At 40.7% G+C, this 23,526-nt stretch overlaps 1 protein-coding gene across 1 annotated transcript; it reads left to right on the top strand.

The window, feature by feature from the left end:
* Window positions 1–99: 99 nt before the first annotated feature.
* On the top strand, window positions 100–19,269 carry trub1 (TruB pseudouridine (psi) synthase family member 1; the record flags this gene model as incomplete). The annotated part of the gene is made up of 8 exons (XM_080049014.1): window positions 100–235; window positions 329–427; window positions 4,148–4,203; window positions 6,723–6,804; window positions 7,387–7,459; window positions 15,816–15,955; window positions 18,000–18,056; window positions 18,923–19,269. 8 exons carry the CDS (start codon window positions 100–102, stop codon window positions 19,267–19,269), a joined length of 990 nt encoding a protein of 329 aa, XP_079905140.1.
* Window positions 19,270–23,526: the final 4,257 nt, after the last annotated feature.

Here is a 23,526-nt window from a genome sequence, read left to right on the forward strand (position 1 = left end):
GTACCTTCCTGAACCAGCAGATGGCAGAACATAACGGTTGGTTTAAGAACAAGTAGAAGAAGACCATAAACCGAACGTAGAAGAAGAAAAAGAACAGGCATGGCAGGAAGCACTGCGACTCCGATAAGTTCTGTAGCTAAACTTCAGTCTTTAAATGGATTGTTTGCCATTTATAAAAAACAGGGGCCGACGTCTGCAGACGTATTGAATAATCTCAAAGAAGCTTTACTCAAGGGTAACAGGAGAGGGCGCGAACAGGATACTAGACTGTCATTGGTTGAAGCCGGTTGAAGCTCGCAGTGACATGTTTGTGTTATTTGTGTTTCAGAAGCTGGTGTCAAAAATCCAAACCCACGAAAGAGGAAGAAGCAGTGCCTGAAGATGGGCCACGGAGGGACGCTGGACAGCAGCGCCAGCGGGGTGTTAGGTAAGCGGGACGCGGGACGGGGAGTGGAGGGAGGGAGGGAGGGAGGGGGGGGGGGGGGCGTGGTGTGGTGCTGCTGCACGTGCGACTGTTGTTATGTCTGTCAGGAATGCTGAGGAATCAATGGAGCAGCCAGCCGGACCACATAAAGCCTGTTATAAACTTAAACTAGTTGATTGAATGATGTCAAACCTAATGTGCTAAATAGAAAATGTATATGATTTTTTTTTTACAAAACATAATTCCATTATGCTCCTTTATTACCTGAGGATGTCAAACCTGTCCAACGTAGAGACTATCCATGAAATATGAGGAGCTTGGGTGGAGCTTAGAATGAGTCTTCTGTTCACAAAACAATACCAACAAATGCTACTATGTAAAATCCAGCCAGAGAGAGGAGGACTTTGCAGATAAACACACCACCACATATTCTAGTGGGGCAGAAGTGATCATTGAGGGATTATTTTTGTAGGACTCAATAATTTATATTTTTCATTAAAATGTTGCATAGTCTGCCTTTTAATCATTGGTTTCACCCAAACCAAGCATTTTGGATGTTGTCCTCCATCTCTTTTGAAGAGATTTATGTGCAGGCGGTATGGACAGGAGGAATCATTCCAATGACAATAACCCTGCGTTCCAATTCCCATACTTCCATACTATTTAGTATGCCAGAAAAAGATTTAGGACGTCCCAATATATGCACGTCAATTGTAGTATGCTGAAAATACATAAATGCCCCACTAACTCCAATAGCATTTTGGAGTCTTCGTCTTTATTCTTGACATTTCTCGACATAATGAAAAAAAACTTCCTTATCTGATTTTTTTTCTCTCTCCTGTGGCCCTAAAACTCTTCTGCACTTTAGTATGTAGTGTAGTAAAAAGAAAAAGTATGTGATTTGGAACGCAGGGTAACTCTTTGAATGTTCATTTGCGCAACTGAGTGTTGTTTTGAGAAGGACATGAAAAAAACATATGAACCTTGCCTAAAATGAAAGGCTTTTTTGCAGGGGTATTGACAGAATTTTTTTAAACACTGAAGCCACCAGTTTATAGTCTTGCAAGACCAAGCACACATTTTAAGAAATGTCTGACGAGACACCAAATACTGTTCTATGTTAAGTTTTGAAAGATTTTTTTCTATTCTATATTTTCTTAAATTTTTTTGTCAGTCTACATGAAAGCCTGCATGCATTTCGGATGAATTCTACACAGTGTCAGAAATATAAATGAAATCCCCAGAAACTGTCCCAAGGCCATGGTTAGCAGTGAGATGAGTGTAATGAGCATGGTCACCTCTGGGGGGCACTAGCAGCACTCTAGACATTAAACCTAAAATTGACTGTTTACTTGACATGCACAGTAAATTCTGATTAGGGTCCATAGGCCTACTCCGGTTTAGACAATATGCCATATAATGTGTTAACATGTGCAGCAGCTACGGGGATATTCCTCTTTACATGTCAATAAACGTATTCTGAACAAACCAGCGACGTGGCAGAAGCATCATGATGTCTGACGTCAGCACATCTTTTCTGGTAATAATTCCTGTCCCATCCAAGGAAAATTGACCCTGCGTTCCAAATCACATACTTTTTCCTTTTACTACACTACATACTAAAGTACAGAAGAGTTTTACGGCCATGGGAGAGAGAAAAAACCAGATAAGAAGATTTTTTTTTTCATTATGTAGAGAAATGTCAAGAATAAAGACGAATACTCCAAAATGCTATTGGAGTTAGTAGGGATTTATGTATTTTCAGCATACTACAATTGACGTGTATGTATGGGGATATCCTAAATCTTTTTCTGGCGTACTAAATAGTAAGGGAGTATGGGTATTGGAACGCAGGGAAACTCTCCTTATGTCATAAGCGTTGTCTGGCATTGTTTCATACGCCAAAAATGACAACGCTTTTTTTGAGGAGCCCTGTTGCATGTGTACACACTCTAGATAACAGCCACTAACCAGGGGCCGGTTTCCCAAAGCCTTCGTAGAGCCTTCTTAACGCTACGTCATTCGTAACCCCTACGTAGAGTTCCTACTTAACATTTCGCCTGTTTCCCGAAACGTTCTTTGCTACGAATCTCTTTCGTACGTCCTACGTTGGTAAGGTTGGTCTGGAGCGCCCGCAGAGCCTTCTTAGCTCTACCGTAGGGATGTTTCAGCTCTCATTTGTGTCATTTAACTAATAAATCTGACTGTATTTCATATCAAACGGACACAGCGATGACTGTATTAAATAACAAACTGTTAAAAACGATAACTGTATATAGCGTACATTTCACATTTAAAGTAAGCTATATATTTTAGCAGAATACCATTCACTCTGATTCACAAAGTGTTCAAACTATAAGTAGCCTACATAGTCATCTAACTGACTTGACAATCAGCATTAACTGATTGGATGCGATGTCCGTCAATATGAAAATAGGCTACTTTATACGTGATACACTACAGCCTACAGTCGGATCGTTTTTATCAGTTTGATATTTAATACAGTCATCGCTGTGTCCCTTTGATATGAAATACAGTCAGATGTATAAGTTTAATGACAAGTGAAGTCCCTGCGATCGCTGTGGCATCGCCAGAGATAGGCTTGGCTACTACAGACCCCCACATTTCCTTCCGTAAGCACCATGCGTAAAACGGACACGAGTGACATCCCTGTTGCGCATGGAACTGCCACAAGTCATTCATGAAGAAAATAATTGCTGGAAACAATCTTAATCTCCTCCGCTGTTTCTATATTTTTCTATAGCCTAGGCTACCTTTTTTAAATCAGTAGGCCTATGCTATGGTAATACGTTCGACCAAGGTTAACACTAGAACCATCGCACTGTGTTCCACACACTGCGGAGCTGTCAGCTGAGCCGGCTCAACTGACAGCTCCGCAGTGTGCGTCGGATTCTCCGCCTCAAAACATGTAAACGTGTGAAAAAATTAATGAATAATCAATTAAAGCTTACCTTAAAATAAGTGTGCCATGTTACTGTTTATTGTATTTAGGATTTTAGCTCATTTGGACGCTGTTTGGGCCGTCTGTTTTTATTGATAAAGGCCATTGGCGATATTCTACTTTCAGTTTCCTTACTGACCCACCACGAAACGTGATTATTGTTCTTAAAGATACTTAGATTATAAAGCAAGAGGTGTTAAATAAATGTTTCGGCTTAGAAGGATTTCTAGTAATCTTTTATTCGCAAAGACTTGTCATGCAGCTTCGCATGAAATAAGCAGGAAATGGAAAATCGAACTCTGAGCAATCGATTTCAGCAGTGTACGTACGACGTATGGAGTGTTTCTCCTAAGAGACCGTTCGGGAACCACGACTACAGAGGTAAACAACTTTGGTAAGTCATAACGTAGGAGTCTTCGTAGCTCGCTAAGAGATGACGTTATCGGGAAACCGGCCCCAGGGCTTGAGGCACAAACTGCGGCAAATACCGAATAATTTAGCATAGACACGGATCAGAATATTTATTCAGATTAAGTTGCATACATGCCACACTATTGTGATTAAGATTGGAATCCTCCAGGTGTCTTAACCCGGTTATGGCTTATTCTCAATATGAGCTTATTCTGATTTAAGGTGAGCAGAAACTGTTGTTTACATGGTGATGTCTTAGGTGATGTCTTACTGTGAATATGAGCTTAACCGGGTTAATATTGGAGTATTGCTGTGCATGTAAATCAGTCATTGTCTCTGATGTGTTTCAGTGGTTGGCGTTGGGAATGGCACAAAGATGCTCAGTACAATGTTGTCTGGTTCTAAGGTAAGGTTGTGTGCACTAAAATGTAAAAGTCAATTTTGTATACAAAAGAAAGCTTTAAAGACATATTAAAGTATTGTGTGTATTTCCCTTTAGTGTGTGACTGTCCAGGTGGCACAGCTACAACAGAATTCCTTTTATAAATGATGAAGTGGGTTAACTAGTGCCTCAGGTTTGTTTTGTTTTAGTATGATAGATATAGTCAATTCCATACTGCTGTTAACTGCAGCATCAATTTAATTTCAACCCATATAACTCCCATTTAAAAAAATCCCTCACTTTTATGAGATCTTTGTGTTTGTTATCAGTCAAGGTGGTTTTTGCCCATTGTTAGTCCAAACAATGTTAAGATGCGTTGGAGATAGATAAATCAAAGTTCCACTTTGTTCCATAATGTAAGAATGTGTGATTTAATGTAAGACACATTTTAATCAATAGCATGTGTGCAAGTGTTAAATGATTAGGAAAAATTGACAAATAACTTTCAGTGCACTCCAAAACAACAAAAGGCTCCCCCCTTACACACACACACACACACACACACACACACACACACACACACACACACACACACACACACTGCTTCAAATGGCCTTTCTCACACACTATCTATTGGATTATTGTGTTGGGGATTTAATGTCTTGATGTCATTCCTTTACACACACACACACACACACACACACACACAGAGAGAGTCAGATACTAGCTGGTGGACAGAGTGCACCATTTAGCAGCTAAAAAGACCAACATTAATGTTGAGTGCCCTGGACTTCCATAGTTCATTGGTTTGTCTTTGTCCTGTGGTCTCAACTGTGGTAGGATTCATTACTAACTTATTGTTAATGTTTAAGGTATACGTAGTTTACTGAGGAACGTTCATAATAATGACCATATGAACACTTGCCCCCATTATAATATAATGTTTGGTGTAGAGAGAGCCGATTCATTGGTGCACATATTAACCTAGTATTTTTTGTATTTTAATTAGTGCTGTCAAATTAACGCGTTAATTTCGATTAATTAATCACAGAAAAATTAACGCGATTAAAAAAATTAACGCAGATTAATCGCACTTCTATATTGCCCTTTGACCCGGTGCAAAAGAGGTGAGACGATAGCGCAGCTGCACCTGTATTTTGCGGAAACGACCGGCACGGGATTAAAGAGTAAAGAAAGAAGCATAGAGAGGGCTGTATGGATGTGTTATGGGCTGCTCCGGGAAAATAAGCATGAAGTAGGAATACGTCTTGTGTTATTCTCCGCAGTGTCTGTGCATTATTGGTTTAGTGGGTGCCTAATTAACAATGTAGGTTCAAAACAGTAGGCCTATCTCTCAATCTTCCTCCGTGTCTCACTTTTGTTTGCTAGCTGCGATCGTCTAAACGGAAACCCGGCCCCTCTCACTCTTCCAAGCATATGCCTGTCTTTTTTCCTCCTGTGTGTGTGTGTGTGTGTGTGTGTGTGTGTGTGTGTGTGTGTGTGTGTGTGTGTGTGTGTGTGTGTGTGTGTGTGTGTGTGTGTGTGTGTGTGTGTGTGTGTGTGTGTGTGTGTGTGTGTGTGTGTGTGTGTGTGTGTGTGTGTGTGTGTGTGTGTGTGTGTGTCATTTAGCCTGCATGTTTTTTTGTGTTTTTTTTCGGCGCTAGTAGTTCCTAAATGTGTAGAAGCCTGGCTGAGGGGAGGAGACAGAAGTTACGAGAGACGGAGAGAGAGAGAGAGAAACGAATGGTAGCCTATAGGCCTACAGTTGTTTATAAACAGGCATAAAAGTGTCATATAAGTATGCGATTAATTTAGATTAATTAATCACAGAGCCTGTAATTAATTAGATACATTTTTTTAATGGCTTGACAGCCCTAATATTAATATTTAGGAACAAAAATCCAGAAGTCCCTTATGGCAATATTTTGCAAATCCAACTCCAGGGAAGGACAAGTGACATAGACAATGCACATTTTATTTTAAAATATATTAAATGAAATACACATTTATTTAGTGGTGGAGTCATTCTATAGATCACTTGTTGTCAAAATCTGTGAATATCTCCTGATAAAGAAAATCCACTTTAATACACAGCCTAGGCTCTGTAAACTGGTATTTAAACAAAGGGGCCACCATAGCTAGCTACATGCCGGTTTACAGAGCTTTGGCTGTGTATTAACACTGGGTTTTCCTTCAGCTCATTCAGAGAACAGACAGGTAGTGGATCATGAGGAGATATTCACTGATTTTGACAAAGTGATTTTGAAAAACAAGCATTTCCCAGAATCGCTGACTGCACCTTTAATGTTGATTTAAGTTAAATTCAGTTTCTCATTTGTTATTATTACATTGTATTTTATCAAATGCAACAACGACAAAACGACAACGTGATATCAGCATTGTATATCAGCCCACCTGCTATCTAAATATGGGTGGACCACTAGTTCACAGCATGAACATCTGCAGAGTTGTGTATAAGGCTCCTTAATACACAGCAACTAAAGAGTGATGTGTGTGACAACATGGTGTGCTGGTTTTTTCAGAAATACGTTGCAGTGGGGGAACTGGGGAAAGCAACAGACACTCTGGATGCCTCTGGTAGTGTGACTCTGGAGAAAGACTTTGGTAAATCTTCAAGTACAATGACATCATTCCATCTTAACAGTCGATTCAGTTGTGTCAGTCTAATGTGTGTGTGCATGATTCAAGAGTTTTTTTTTTTTTGTCATATGCACATTAACAGTTACAGCAGCTGCCATTTGCAATGACAGTCTTAAGTCCCAGGCTACTCTCAACAATGCAATATAGAAGAAGAAAAACACAAGTGAAGAGAGCAATACCTGAGACACAAATACAGCCGCGGAAAAAATTGGGAGACCAGTCTGGATTTTTCTTCAATCTTCATCTCTACATAACGTATTGAAAATTCTCTAAATGACAATATTTTTTATTGTGGATTAGTTAGAAATGTTGTCAGTAGTTTATATTATAAAACCAAAATGTTCATTCTACTCAAACATATGCCTATAAATAGTAAAACTATAGACACTGAACATTTGGAGTGGTCTGTTAATTTTTTCCGGAGCTATAAATACAACAGTAGTGCAAGGACACAGTGTAGATAAAGAGTGTAGAGATAATGTGCACAATATAAATATAAAAGTAAATTTAGACTGCAAAATAATGCCTTGATCTTTTTGCCTACAGGACATATAACCAAGTTGGACTTAGAGGAAAAGCTGAAATCTTTCACTGGTGATTTAATGCAGGTTCCTCCACTGTGAGTAAAGCGTCCCACCTGATACAAAGTTCTCATCACAATAACATTAGTGTTAAAGTCTTTAACTCAACAGGATGTTAGTTGCTATTCATTTCTAAATCATAAGATCAGGTCAGAGTCTCCACTCACACACACACACACCACAAATGAAGTGGTGAAATGTACTGTGTATATTGGGGCTCCTCAGGGGATGAAGCCATGATGGACGCCCCTCAGAACATATTCCCTGCGTTCCGAATCACATGCTTTCTACTATTTAGTATGGTTAGAAGTACCCGGATGTCTACTACATCCGGCCAAGATTTTTATTGTTGAAAACAGCATCTATCTGGGCGATTCTGACCCATAATCCAGTGCGCACATGAATTGACGTCACATCGACGGAGCCTCCATATGAAAACAAACGGGGATGCAATGGATATAAAAGCAAGAGGCACGTTCAAGGCGCGATATTATAATGAAAAAAATAAGTAAAAGTATGTCCCAATTGTAGCATACTGCATCCTAACTAGATTATTTTTATCGTCAGATGTAGTATGTAGAATAGAAAAAAGAAAGAGTATGCGATTCTGAACGCAGGGCTAGTCTTTAGTTCTATAAACCTTCCTCTTAGCACAGTGGAAGAAGCCTGCTCATTCCATAACCCGTGTCTTTGTCATTGTGTGTGTGTGTGTGTGTTAGTGTGTGTGACAGTTCAAATGATACATCTCTGGATTATAAATCACCTGGTACTCTGGGGAACTAGGGATGGACATATTTCAGCATCTATTGACACCTTTTAATAAAATGACAATTGGTAGATTATTCAATAAGGGATTAACTGAATGATTTATCATCAGCTCTGTTGCTCTGACAACAGGTGATCACAGGAGAGAACTGACCTTTGAGCAAATGCAATAACTTCTGTATTTCATTCAGTAACATACAAATGCATCTCCTTTTAATATGAATGCTTTATCTTTCATGTGTTCATTACTGCTGAATATATTAAAGACTTTACACAAATAAACTAAAATCTTACTCAAACCTCTTAATTCCAATGCATTTTGCAGAGTATTGAGGGTTAATTTATATATACATATTAATATCTTTTTATTTGACCTGTACTCTGTGTGAATACAGTGGAGGAAATAAGTATTTCATCCCTCACTGATTTTGTAAGTTTGCCCACTTACAATGAAATGAACGGTCTATCATTTTAATGCAAGGTTTATTGTAACAGTGATAGACAGAATATCAAAAGGAAAATCCAGAAAATCACATAAAAAAAATATATAAATTATTTTGCATTTCATTGAGTGAAATAAGTATTTGATCCCCTATCAAAACATTGCTTAGTACTTGGTGGAGAAACCCTTGTTGGCAAGTACAGCGGTCAGACGTGTCTTGTAGTTGATGACCAGGTTTGCACACATCTCAGGATGGGGGGGTGGTAGGATGGCCTAGAGGTAAGGTAGCCGACCAGTAACCATGAGGTCGCTGGTTCGTTCCCCGGCACCGGACAGGAGGGTGTTAGTTGCAAAACTAGCAGAGGCTGGTATTGTGTCTACGGTGCCCACCATCTCTACCATTGTGTCCTTGAGCAAGACACTTAACCCCAAAAACTGCTCCAGGGGCGCTGTACTGCGGCTGACCCTGCGCCCTGACCCCCTCCGAAGTGTGGTAACTTGAGAGGGGATATGCGAAAAGACAAATTTCAATGTGCCTCGTGTACAACTGACAATAAAGATAACTTAACTTAACTTAACTTAACTTAACTTATTTGGACCACTCCTCTTTGCAGATCCTCTCCTAATCTTTAAGGTTTCGAGGCTGTCGCTTGAGCTTCAGTTCCCATTTTTACGGACCTGGCTGAGAGAAAGAGGTTGTCACCCAGTATTTCATGGTACATGAACCTTAACCGTAACCCTAACCCCGCTTGCCCGGGGCAACTGAAAATAATGTTCGGACAAGTTGAGATTGCTTTTTGGTTGCCAGAATGGGCAAGTGGATTTTAGAGGGGTTGTCAGTAGTCTAGGCTATTTATTCATGTGTTTTTAAAAAAAAAAGAAAAATCCGCTAACTCTCACAAAATAGATTGTCAATTTGCAATTGACAGCCTGTGTGCGCGCAGTTTTGCTGTCTACGTTCCGAAAGCTACGGACCTGGTTCCGCTATATTCAAAACCCAGAAATCAATAACGTTTGAGCTTATCGATACCGCTATGGAATCCAGTAGGTCACATGATGTAATTTTAAATATTGAGTAGAGTCGGGTCATCTTCATCTAATTAGGCCTACTTCAGCGTATTATTCCATCACTGATACGCATCATGGACTGTAAAAGTGTTCTACCTTCGACTGTCTTGAAGAAACTCCTTCAACCCGCTTCAACTCTGTCTCCCAAAACAAAAAAAACTGTCCGCTGCAGACAGAATCGGCACCGCCCCATCATTCATTCAAAGCAGTGGTGATCAACAAACGAGAGACTGTGTAGCAAGTCCCACAGTTAAAAAATTTGATAGTTTTTAAATCCATATTAAAATCTCCACGATAAGAACTAGTTAGCTTTAAAAAAAAATCGCAAACGGTTCAAATGTGATTTGTTCAGGTCGGCTCAGTAAAATGATTATTAGGCAAAGGTCAATAAAAGGACATCATGATGTGTTCAAATGTAACATCAAGAAAAAAATTAATTTGAGTTTTTCGCGAGAAGCTTGAATAATACAGTTTGGGTTAAAAACTTGTTTTCCCAGCAATATAAAATAAATAGTAGGCCTAAATATGGAATAATGACCTGTTTAAAGTCTTATCCTTAGCTCTGCTCATCTTATAAGCAATTAAAGCAATAATACCAGTTCTCTTTTAACAAAATAATAGAAAAGTATCTATAAAGATTTGGATTGTGGAGTCTTTATAATGGTATCAATATGAATAGATATTAATGATCCCCCTCCCTACATAGGGGAGAGTGGCCTAAGTTGTGCATTTTGGAAGTTGTGCCACCCCTTGTTTCTAGAAAACCGTGGAAGAAATTGAAAATGTGACCACATATTTAAGAAGAGCCATCCATTTGACTCATCCTGTAAAGAAGGGAGACACAATGAATAAGATTAAAGCACATTTAAGCTAAAAAAAAGTGCCTTTCAAAGTAAAATTTCCATGAACAAGGTTTTTTGATTATTGTGTCCGAACAATTATAGACATTTGAAAACATTTGACACATGTTTTAGTGCTTTAGTATGCTACACTTTGAGTCTATACAGTTAGCATGATGTCAGCCCTAAACTGCTGCATCATGCCTATTATCCAAAATTCTGGGGTTGGGATGATTTGTGCCAAAGGGCCTAGGTGAGTTATAAGTAAGTAAGTAAGTAAGTAAGTAAAATGTATTCATAAAAGCACATTTATGACAGTTTGCACTGTCCATAGTGCATTCAGTAGGTAAACAATGAAGGTAAAATAACAATAACAAAAATAAAAGACATAAAGCCCATACATCCACAAATATAAATAAAGATAGTAGTGCAGAGGTAAGATAGTTAATGGGGAGGAAAAAACAGGGTGTACAGATGGGTTTTGAGCCTTGATTTAAATGGAGGGGGAATCACATTTGTCAGGTGGCAGTCACAAGCACGGAGCAACTAGTGCGAGGTACATTTCTGAAGTTGTGCCAGTGGCATGGCTGTATACGCTGGTCACCAAAAAGAAAGTGATTGTCTACAGTAGCTCAGTAGAGACTGACATCTCCATTCCACTTAACGACACCACTGATGAGAGTTCAGATGGCCAGAAAGATGATAATGGTGACTTTGTCATTGTGAGCATTGCAGGCAAAACCACCTAGATCTGCTAGGCCTTGTTTAAGAAAATTGACCTTCAATCTTTATTTACTTTAAATAAACCTTAAATAAGTAATTGTCTTATGGATTTGTCTTGCATTACAGTTTATGAGATATATATCAATAGCACAATTTACTCCATGGTATTCTCTCTTGTGGCACAACTTACACCACACCGGGGGCAAGTTGTGCCACAAGACAACTTTTTTTCCGAAAGCTATATTTCTTAAACAGTTTATTCCAGATCCAAAGTTTTTATTGCCAGGGATGCACAACATCCTGAAATATGTGTACATATTTGAGTTGGAGACATAACTGTCAAGGCCTCACTTTAAAATCACTTTGAGTAAAAAGTGGCACAACTTAGGCCACTCTCCCCTACAGTATAACTGGGCAATAGCTTTAACATGGTGGACTTTAATCATTTTATGGCACACGATCACTTTTTGGCACAATGTGACCGTTTTTAAATGAGTAAAGTAAGTTATTTGTGTGGAAGCTAACATTCAGCTTGACTCTGAGCTAGACTGAGTTTTCTGAGCCCCCCAAAACCAGGCCAGCAGCAGGACCAAGCGCTTGGTGTAGTGTGATGTCATGATATATAGGCTTACACTCACCAGCCTCTTTAATAGGTACAGCGGTTCAATTTCTTGTTAACACATATAACTTATCACATGGCAGAAACTCAATGCATTTAGGCATGTAGACCTGGACGGGACAACTTATTGAAGTTAAAACCGAGCAACACAATGGGGAAGAAAGGAGGTTTAAGTGACTTGGAACATGGCAATGTTGAGGCTGCCAGAAGGGCTGGTCTGAGTATTTCAGAAACTGCTGATCTACTGGGATTTTCAGTCCAAACCATCTCTAGGGCTTTCAGAGAATGTCCCGAAAAAGAAAAAAAATACCCAGTGAGCGGCATTTGTGTGGACGTAAAATGCCTTGTTGAAGTCAGAGGTCAGTGGAGGATGAACAACTGGTTTGAGATGATAGAAAGGCAACAGTAACTCAAATAACCACTCGTTACAACCAGGGTATGCAGAATACCATCTCTGAACGCAAAACACGACCAACCTTGAAGCAGATGGGCTACAGCAGCAGAAGACCCCACCGGGTGCCACTCCTGTCAGCTAAAAACAGGAAACTGAGGCTACAATTCTCAAAGGATCACCAATATTGGACAATAGCAGATTGAAAAATCATGCCTGGTCTGATGAGTCTCGATTTCAGTTGCGACATTCATATGGCAGGTTCAGAATTTCGCGTAAACAATATGAAAGTATGGATCCATCCTGCTGTGCACCATCAACCATGCCATGTTCAAAGTCACCTAAATCCCCTTTCTTCACCATTCTGATGCTCGGTTTGACTTCAGTACATTGTCTTGACCACGTCATAAATGCATTAAATTGCTGCCATTTGATTGGCTGATTAGCTTTTTGTTTTTATAAGCCATTGAACAGGTGTACCTAATAAAGTGGCCAGTGAGTGTATATGAATTATTGTTAGTTGTATGTGGTCAGGATGAGACTAGTAAGCAGTGTTTGCATTTAAGAGATACGGTTCGCTAAAATGTATAATTTAATTAGCCTATAGGGGAGAGTGGCCTAAGTTGTGCAACTTTTCACTCAAAGTGACTTTAAAGTGAGGCCTTGACAGTAAAGTCTCCAACTCAAATATGTACATATATTTCAGGGTGTTGTGCATCCCTGGCAATAAAAACTTTGGATCTGGAATAAACTGTTGAAGAAATATAGCTTTCGGAAAAAAAGTTGTCTTGATGCACAACTTGCCCCTGGTGTGGTGTAAGTTGTGCGGTTGGAGAGAATACCATGGGGTGAATTGTGCCATTGATGTATATCTCATAAACTGTAATGCAAGACAAATCCATTAAACAATCACTTATTTAAGGTGTATTTAAAGTAAATAGTTGACAAAGATTGAAGGACAATTTTCTTAAACAAGGCCTAGCAGATCTAATGGGTTTACCTGCAAAGTTCACAATGACAAAGTCACCATCATCATCTTTCTGGCCATCTGAACTCTCATCAGTAGTGTCGTTAAGTGGAATTGAGATGTCAGTCTCTTCTGAGCTACTGTAGACAATCACTTTCTTTTGGTGACCAGCGTATACAGCCATGCCACTGGCACAACTCTCAGAAATGTACTTTGCACTAGTTGCTCCGTGCTTGTGGAACCAACTGCCACCTGACAAATGTGATTCCCCTACATTTCTGCCTTTAAATCAAGGCTCAAAACCCATATGTACACCCTGGTGTTTCCTCCCCATTAACTATCTTACCTCTGCACTACTATCTGTGTTTATGTGGATGTATGGGCTTTACGTCTTTTATTTTGGTTATTGTTATTTTACCTTCATTGTTTACCTACTGAATGCACTATGTACAGCACTTTGGACAGTGCAAACTGTCATACATGTGCTTTTATAAATACATTTTACTTACTTACTTACTTATAACTCACCTAGGCCCTTTGGCACAAATCACCCCAATCCCAGAAATTTGGATAATAAGCATGATGCAGCAATTTAGGGCTGACATCGTGCTAACTGTATAGACTCAAAATGTAGCATACCAAAGCACTAAAACGTGTGTCAAATGTTTTCAAACTTGTCTATAATTGTTCAGACACAATAATCAAAAAACCTTGATCATGGAAATTTTACTTTGAAAGGCAAAACACAGTTTTTTTATCTTAAATGTGCTTATATCTTATTCCTTGTGTCTCCCTTCTTTACAGGATGAGTCAAATGGATGGCTCTTCTTAAATATGTGGTCACATTTCCAATTTCTTCCACGGTTTTCTAGAAACAAGGGGTGGCACAACTTCCAAAATGCACAACTTAGGCCACTCTCCCCTATATATCATTGTTTAACATTTTTTATTTAATTTTTTTGGGCAAGTGAACACGATTCGGGCAAGTAAAACATTACCTGTACTTGCCCTATGGGCAAGTGCTTTTGAAACCTTAGTGTCAACCCCTTTACATGGCCCCATCCATAGTTCCCTCGATGCAGTGAAGTCCACCTGTCCCCTTAGAAGAGAAACACCCCCAAAGCATAATGCTTCAACCTCCATGCTTGACTGTGGGGATGGTGTTCTTGGGGCCATTGTCAGAATTCCTCCTCCTCCAAGCATGGCGAGTGACTATGATACCAAATAACTTGATTTTGTTCTAATCTGACCACATCACCTTCTCCCAAGCATTCTCTGAGTCATTCAGGTGTTCATTGGCAAACTTCAGACGGTTCTGTACATGTCCCTTCTTGAGCAGGGGGACCTTACGGGCACTACAGGATTTCAATCCATTACGGCATAGTGTGTTACTAATGGTTTTCTTGGTGACTGTGGTCCCAGCTGCCTTGGGATCATAAACAAGCTCCTCCCGTGTAGATCTGGGCTGATCCCTCACCTTTCTCATGATCATTGATACCCCACAAGGTGAGATCTTGCATGGAGCCCCAGACCAAGGGAGATTGAGGGTCATTTTGTGTTTCTTTCATTTTCAAAAAATCGCACCAACAGTTGTCTCCTTCTCACCCAGCTTCTCGCTAATGGTCTTGTAGTCTAATCCGGCCTTGTGCAGGTCTACAATCTTGTCCCTGATGTCCTTAGACAGCTCTTTGGCCCATGATGGAGATGTTGGAGTTTGATATATATATTTTATACAGGTAACAAGTTGAGACACGTGTGTTTTATACAGGAAACTAGTTGAGATTAGGAATACTTTTTTAAAGCACAAGGATTAATCTGTGGGAGCCAGAATTCTTTATGGTTGGTAGGGGATCAAATACTTATTTCACTCAATGAAATGCAAAATAATTTATATATTTTTTTTAATGTGATTTTCTGGATTTTCTTTTTGATATTCTGTCTATCACTGTTAAAATGAACCTAGCTTTAAAATTATAGACCGTTCGTTTCTTTGTAAAGGGCCAACTTGCAAAATCGGTGAGGGATCAAATACTTATTTCCTCCACTGTACATACATTGTACACACTGTGTTTTTCCACTGGTGCAGTGACGCTTGCAGTCTTTAGGGGGCGCCACTAGCAGGGCTCAAGAGTTGTATGTGTCATTTCCCCCGTGAAGAAGCTTTCCTGCCAGTGGCCATGGCACTCGCCCTGCATTTCAAATCACATACTTTTTCTATTTACCGTACTATACTACATAAAGTGGTTTCCATACTGCAACATGCAGTTGAATGTATTAGGATATACTGGTATTTCAGCATACAGCATTTGACATGTGTGTATCAGGACCTCCTAAATCTTTTTCTGGCATACTAAATAGTATGGAAGTATGAGTATTGGAACGCAGGGTCAACATGGTCAGACAGCCTGAAGTTGCGACACTTCTCATGGAGGGGAAAGGGGAAGTCCTGTACATGACAGTGCCACTATGGAACAGTTAGATGTCATTCACATTAACACTGTTCTCCTGCAGCTGATCCTTCCAACTACAAAGCCAGGCGTCTTCAGTGTGGTGTGATTGATTGACTCTCTGTCTGTGTAGATACTCTGCTCTGAAGAAAGACGGCCAGCGTCTGTCTGTCCTTCTAAAGAAAGGCCACACTGTGGAGGCCAAAGCAGCACGGGCAGTCACTGTGTACAACCTGAGCCTGCAGGAATTCAAGCCTCCTCTCTTCACTCTGGGTGAGTACCATAGATAGTATATACTGTATACACTCACCGGCCACTTTATTAGGTACACCTGTTCAATGGCTTATAAAAACAAAAAGCTAATCAGCCAATCACATGGCAGCAATTTAATGCATTTATGCATTTAGACGTGGTCAAGACAATGTACTGAAGTCAAACCGAGCATCAGAATGGGGAAGAAAGGGGGTTTAGGTGACTTTGAACATGGCATGGTTGATGGTGCACGGCAGGATGGATCCATACTTTCATGTTGTTTACGCCAAATTCTGAACCTGCCATCTGAATGTCGCAACTGAAATCGAGACTCATCAGACCAGGCATGATTTTTCAATCTTCTTTTGTCCAATATTGGTGATGCTGTGAGAATTGTAGCCTCATTTTCCTGTTTTTAGCTGACAGGAGTGTAACCCAGTGGGGTCTTCTGTTGCTGTAGCCCATCTGCTTCAAGGTTGGTCGTGTTTTGCGTTCAGAGATGGTATTCTGCATACCCTGGTTGTAACGAGTGGTTATTTGAGTTACTGCTGCCTTTCTATCATCTCGAACTAGTATACCCATCCTCCACTGACCTCTGACTTCGGACCATTCTCTGTAAACCCTAGAGATGGTTTTGACTGAAAATCCCAGTAGATCAGCAGTTTCTGAAATACTCATACCAGCCCTCCTGGCACCCTCAACATTGCCATGTTCAAAGTCACTTAAAACCCCTTTCTTCCCCATTCTGTTGCTCGGTTTCAACATCAATAAGTTGTCCCGTCCAGGTCTACATGCCTAAATGCATTGAGTTTCTGATAATAGGGTTGCAAAATTTCGGAAATTTTCAAAGTTGGAAACTTTCCATGGGAATTAACGGGAATTTTAGGAATTAATGGGAATAAACAGGAATTTACTAAATTTAAAGCAAACCAAATGCACTAAATCCTTCTAACTATGTTATTTCAGTCCTGGCAAACGTTCTAGACAGTAAAAAGCAGTTTTTTCAACTACGTTTTACTATATTTATGAACATTTAATTTCAAATCAGATTTTTTTTAAAGTTTATTGAGACACCCAACTTGATATCATATATTGATTTTTACTAGACCAGGTTTACAGAGGCTTAAACAGTGATTATACATATAGTTGGGGAAAATATATTTGAGCAAAATCTTGACTAAAACAACCAGAATTCATGCAAGTACACTTGGCAAGTTGCACATAGCACACATCCTACTGCAGGGGTACTGAGGCCACGCCCCCTACATGCACTGTGCATTCCTCAGTCACATGGTGGGGTGGGGGGGCATTTTACTTAATTTATTGAATGAGTGGGGTCAGAAAGATGTTATATTTTACACAACATTCATGTTTTTGTTGTTCAGTGAAATTATTGATCATAAAATAATCAAAACTTGATAAATTTGTTCAAATGTAATGTTTTGTTATTGTATTAGTTTGCATGGATGTCTGCCTATGACAAAACATAGTTTTTATACGTTTGGATATGAAAAAAAATAATTTAAATTATGGCCATTTAGCTAATTCCTATAATTCCCAATTTTGAATATTCCCAAAATTCACGAGCAAACGTTCCCGTGGAAAGTTTCCGGAAATTTACCAGAAACTTTCCACCCCTTTGCAACCCTAGCTGATAAGTTATATGTGTTAACAAGAAAATGAACTGCTGTACCTAATAAAGTGGCCGGTGAGTGTATATAGTATGCGTGTGCTCTAGTATGGAGCACACACATACGTGTCTGTCTTCCCCTATGGAATACTCACTTCTTTATAAAATATCAAAAAGTATTTTTCTTTGCTTTCTATTTTATCTGTGGGTTGTTACACATTAAAACACAGTTTAAAGGGGGCGCTCCACACGGAGTCTCAGTCCTCATCTCAGCAGACCCGGGTTAGAATCCAGCCCGGGTCGTTCTCTGCATGTCATTCCCCTCTCTGTCCCATTTCATGTCTGTCTCCAAAACTGTCAAATAAAGTACAAATGCCCAAAAATAATATGAAAAAACACACACAGAGTAACAAAGGTTGACTGTGTGTTTAACAGATATTGAGTGTGGAGGTGGATTCTACGTCCGAAGCTTGGTGGATGACCTGGGAAAAGGTGAGATTGTATTCCTTGTTGCACTATTCCCTCAATGGCATAACTATGGACAGTGTAATAACATGTAATGCCTTGTTTCCACCGAGTAGAGCGGGTCGGAGCGGTTCGGTCCGGGTAGTTTGGCTTTTCATTTGCCAAAAGTTGGGTAGGGTACGGTTTAAGCGCACCTAACCACTCTGAGCCGCTCCTGATTTCAGTACTCCTCCGTATGGGTACCAGCCACCTGAAAGGGTGCCGAAAACGCAGAGCTACCCATGCCATCCGTTTATTGGTCGAAAGAATCATTTCCGCCGTGTGTAGTCACCTCGGCAAGAGTGAAGAGAGTCTTGTGTTTTGGCGAAAATGTGAGCAGGGCAAGGCAAGTTTATTTATATAGCACAATTATGACCAGTGTTTTTCCTCGTCATTAAATTAACCAGTTGGTTACACTGTGTCCCACTGCTACGATGTCACGTAGCTTCCGCAGCCAGCACTGTTCGCTCACTGTCTCTATCAGTTGCACCGAGCCGTCTCTGTACGTTTACGCTCACAACAACACGGGGGGAATACATAAAGAAGCGGCTGGTTTGACCAAGCAAAAAAGAGAGACCGCTGGCTTGACCACAGTTGTTCCACAGCCCGATAGTTTGACCCATATTCTGGCGCCGGCTATCGCAATCCAGCCTAAACCCCGCCCTACCAGTAAGGGTAGGGTCATAAACCCCGCCCTACCAGTAAGGGTAGGGTCGGCGGTGGAAACACCACCGAGATTCTTAAAAGTGAGCTGTCCCGCTCTGAGCCGCTCCGATCCGACCCGCTCTACTTGGTGGAAACGAGGCATAAGTGACCAATCAGAAGCCTGCTAACACTAACCCTTTGTGCTGCAGCCCTGTCATCATGTGCTCATGTGAAGGACCTGATCCGGACCAAGCAGGGCCAGTTCACTCTGGAGGGCCATGTCTTGCACGAGGAGCAGTGGACACTGGCAGACATCCTCCGCTGTCTGCAGCCCTGCTCCAAGGCAGAGACCAAGGGGAGCGGCGATGCTAAGCCAGCTTCAGAGACAGAGGGGAGGGGGGATGCTAAGCTAGCTCCAGAGACAGAGGGGAGCGGGGATGCTAAGCTAGCTCCAGAGACGGAGGGGAGGGAGGATGCTAAGCTAGCTCCAGAGACAGAGGGGAGGGAGGATGCTAAGCTAGCTCCAGAGACAGAGGGGAGGGGGATGCTAAGCTAGCTCCAGAGACAGAGGGGAGGGGGATGCTAAGCTAGCTCCAGAGACAGAGGGGAGGGGGATGCTAAGCTTGCTCCAGAGACAGAAGGGAGGGAGGACGCTAAACTAGCTGCAGAGGCTAACACCTGACCAAAAACCGGCTGGCTTTGGCATGGCTCACCTGCTTGGCTTTTGCAATGAAGAAAACATCTGGAGATTTCAAAGTGGGACAAGTCAAGAGACAAATGTCCAAACCCAATGGACCATATCATTGCTTGACATTCTAGTGTTTTGATTTTGTCTCCGTCTCATTCTCTATTTAAGTTTGTGTTAAATTTGTAGACAAATCTGTGATAAGAAATGGGGCGAGACATTATTCTTTTTTAAATACAAAAATAAGTTCTACCATTTGGAAAATGAGAATTATTAGGTTTTGTTGTTAGAGAAAATAGCATTACAATATTACCTGCAATTTCGGATACTTAAAGTTTAGTATGAAGCAGACTTCAAGGGTAAATTGAATACTATACATTTATTTACAAACTATTTCTGTATTCAATAGTTTATATTTTCAGTCAAAATGGTTGGGAATCCTTTAGATCAGCACCAACAGTGGCTTCATTTCTATTGCCATTGACTGGTACGAACAGTATTGTGACAGGAGTAGCATCTGGGTGTGGATGGTATCTTCATTTAGAAGGCCTTGTGTTAAACACTGGTAGGTACACCTTGTGTTGTCATGCTGGGACATACATTTAGAAAGCAGTTGTTCTAATCTATTAGATTGGTAGAGCTGTATCTGCCTGCTGTGCTCTCCAGGAAATGTGACATGCAAATCAAATCAACTCCTGTTCTTCCTATTCAGTGTTTAACTATTATTTTGTACGCCACATCAGAAGGTGTTGCTGCAGCAGTTTAAATAGTACATGTCCACTGCATGTTTTCTTAGTCAAATTGGATTTCAACTTGACTGAGGTTCTAACATCATGCACAACAGTATTGCTGCTGGTCGTTAAAGGTGAAGTAAGCGGAATGGTCAGTTTAGCTAACTTCCTGTCACTGACTGCAGTTAGCGGTCCCCTCCCTCGTCACCACATTAATGCACTGCGGTCTACAAGCAGCGAGTTATCTAGCATCATCTCAGATCCATAAGTGTGATAAAACTTTTTACCTGCTCCGCCATTGTAGGCGCATAGACATTCACCCATCTGTCGCTCTGCACGTGCACCGGCAGTGAGACGGGTGCCGGTTTGTAGCGTTCTCTCTTCTGATTGGATACCAGTTTCGGGATCCCCGAAAAGTTTATTTGCCAATTACATGCAGAGCGGGTGACTGAGAGATCGGCTTTATGAAACGCGCACACTATATAAGTGATCACTGTATGAATAAAGAGCGATTTAACAATTATATTAACATAAATAAATCGCTTACTTCACCTTTAATGTAAGTGTTAAATCGCTCTTCATTCATACAGTGATCACTTATATAGTGTGCATGTTTCATAAAGCCGATCTCTCAGTCACTCGCTCTGCATGTAATCGGCAGATAAACTTTTCGGGGATCCCACTACTGATAACCAATCAGAAGAGAGTATGCTAAAAACCGGCACCCGTCACACTGCTAGTGCAAGTGCAGAGCGACAGATGGGTGAATGTGTATGCGCCTACAATGGCGGAGCAGGTAAAAATCCTTCCCAATGTCTGTTTTGATGGTTTTTATCATGTTTTATAACACTTATGGATCTGAGATGATGCTAGATAACTCGCTGCTTGTAGACCGCAGTGCATTAATGTGGTGACGTCGGGACGAAGGAGGGGACTGCTAACTGCAGTCAGTGACAGGAAGTTAGTTAAACTGACCATTCCACTTACTGAACCTTTAAGCCTAAAAGGATGTGATAGTTACTACCGCAGCCTTTTTAAGGTTTACCTAGGTTCTTTTGGATTTTGATCTTTTTTTAAATTGCTGCTGCAATGATACACTTTCCCTTCAGGGATGAATACAGATTCATAGAGATAACTTCTTTTCTGATTATTAAATTCTGGTTTCATATTTATTTTTACTGTCTTTTTTGCTCCCCTTTTAAGGCGAGACACTGGAGGGGGAAACCAGTGTAGATCACATCATAAAACTTTACCAATGGATTACGGATATTAGGGGAAAGTGGGGTGAGATGTGCCACTTTTTACTCAAAGTGATTTTAAAGTGAGGCCTTGACAGTAAAGTCTCCAACTCAAATATGTACACATTCAGGGTGTTGTGCATCCCCGGCAACAATAACTTTGGATCTGAAATAAACTGTTTAAGAAATATAGCTTTCGGAAAAAAAAGTTGTCTTGTGGTGTAAGTTTTTCCACAAGAGAGAATACCATGGAGTAAATTGTGCCATTGATACTGTATACATCTCATAAACTGTAATGCAAGACAAATCCATTTGACAATTACTTATTTAAGGTTTATTTAAAGTAAATATTTTACAAAGATTGAAGGACAATTTTCTTAAAGCTCCCATATTATACACGTTTCGGTTCTATTATACACCATATTATATGGTCTTAGTGGTCCCTAATACGTTTTTCTTTAATTGTTTGCTGAAAAAAACTTTCAGATAATTTATTGTACTATGCTGATGTTCAGCTAATCTCACAATGGCCTATTTTTTAAAAAGGAGCTGCAGCTCCCCTCGTAAATATACAATCGTTGAGCTCCCCCCGCCCCCTGTCCGGAAGCGAAGCCAGATACGCCTCGCCCTCTGTCTGTCAGGGCCGTGGACCAATAAGAAATAGGGGTGTGGGGTGCACAGTGGAAGCTTCTGGCTTTCCAGTTTGTGAGGTCAGAAACTCGGAGAATTCTGACTGGAGTATATTGGGGTGGGGGGGGGTTCAGAAAGGGGGAGTGAGAAAAGGAGAGTGTTATTTTTTTAAATATTTTGGCAGTCTCTAGGCACACCGTGGACCCATGGATATGTTAGAACACATTTAAAAATTGCATTTAGCATGATATGTGACCTTTAACTTTAAACAAGGCCTAGCAGATCTAATGGTTCAACCTGGTATCACGCCGAGGCGTCACTTCCAGACGCATGGACCGGCGGCTCTATTTCACGCCTTGCCTGACCAGGGCGGCTCTATTACACACGCGCACCTCCCGCCGTCCAAACGAACGGAGGAATAGTCTAAATTAACGGAGGAATAGCACCAACAGGGGCCGACATGTTCTCCCAGGAATAGCACGTACTATCTAGCTGCAGCCCCCTCGGTGGTTAGGGTTAGGGCAAGGGGACAGGGAGAGGTTATAATATAGATAAAACATTGACGGAAAACCGCGGCCGCCATCTTGACTACGGAGGTGCGCGTGTAAAAGAGCCGCCCTGGTCAGGCAAGGCGTGAAATAGAGCCGCCGGTCCATGCGTCTGGAAGTGACGCCTCGGCGTGAGATCGGGTTGAATGGTTTTACCTGCAAAGCTCACAATGACAAAGTCACCATCATCATCTTTCTGGCCATCTGAACTCTCATCAGTGGTGTCGTTAAGTGGAATGGAGATGTCAGTCTCTTCTGAGTTTCTGTAGACAATCACTTTCTTATGGTGACCAGCGTATACCGCCATGCCAATGGCACAACTCTCAGATTTTTTTTGTTATATGTGGATGTCTGGGCTTTATATATTCTATTTTTGTTATTGTTATTTTACCTTAAGTTTTTTACCTACTGAATGTTTTGCACTTTGGACAGTGCAAACTGTTATAAATGTGCTTTTATAAATACATTTTACTTACTTACTTACCCCAGGCCCTCTGGCACAAATCACCCCAACCCCAGAATTTTGGATAATAAGCATGATGCAGCAGTTTAGGGCTGACATCGTGCAAACTATATAGACACAAAGTGTAGCATACTAAAGCACTAAAACATGTGTGAAATGTTTTCAAACATGTCTATAATTGTTCGGACACAATAATTAAAACAACCTTGATCATGGAAATGTTACTTTGAAAGGCAAAATGCAGTTTTTGGAGCTTAAATGTGCTTATATCTTATTCCATGTTTCTCCCTTCTTTACAGGATGAGTCAAATGGATGGCTCTTCTTAAATATGTGGTCACATTTCCAATTTCTTCTATGGTTTTCTAGAAACAAGGGGTGGCACAACTTCCGCACCGGCACAACTCAGGCCACTCTCCCCTATATGTGTAAATCTGCATCTCTTTATAAACTAGAAGTAGTGGGATAAAGCCAAAAAGTAAAGAATTTTACTTCATTGTAACAACATATTGTCCAAAGT

This window comes from Ammodytes marinus, assembly GCF_949987685.1.
Source record: "Ammodytes marinus genome assembly, chromosome: 20".
NCBI classification, from domain to species: Eukaryota; Metazoa; Chordata; class Actinopteri; order Uranoscopiformes; family Ammodytidae; genus Ammodytes; species Ammodytes marinus.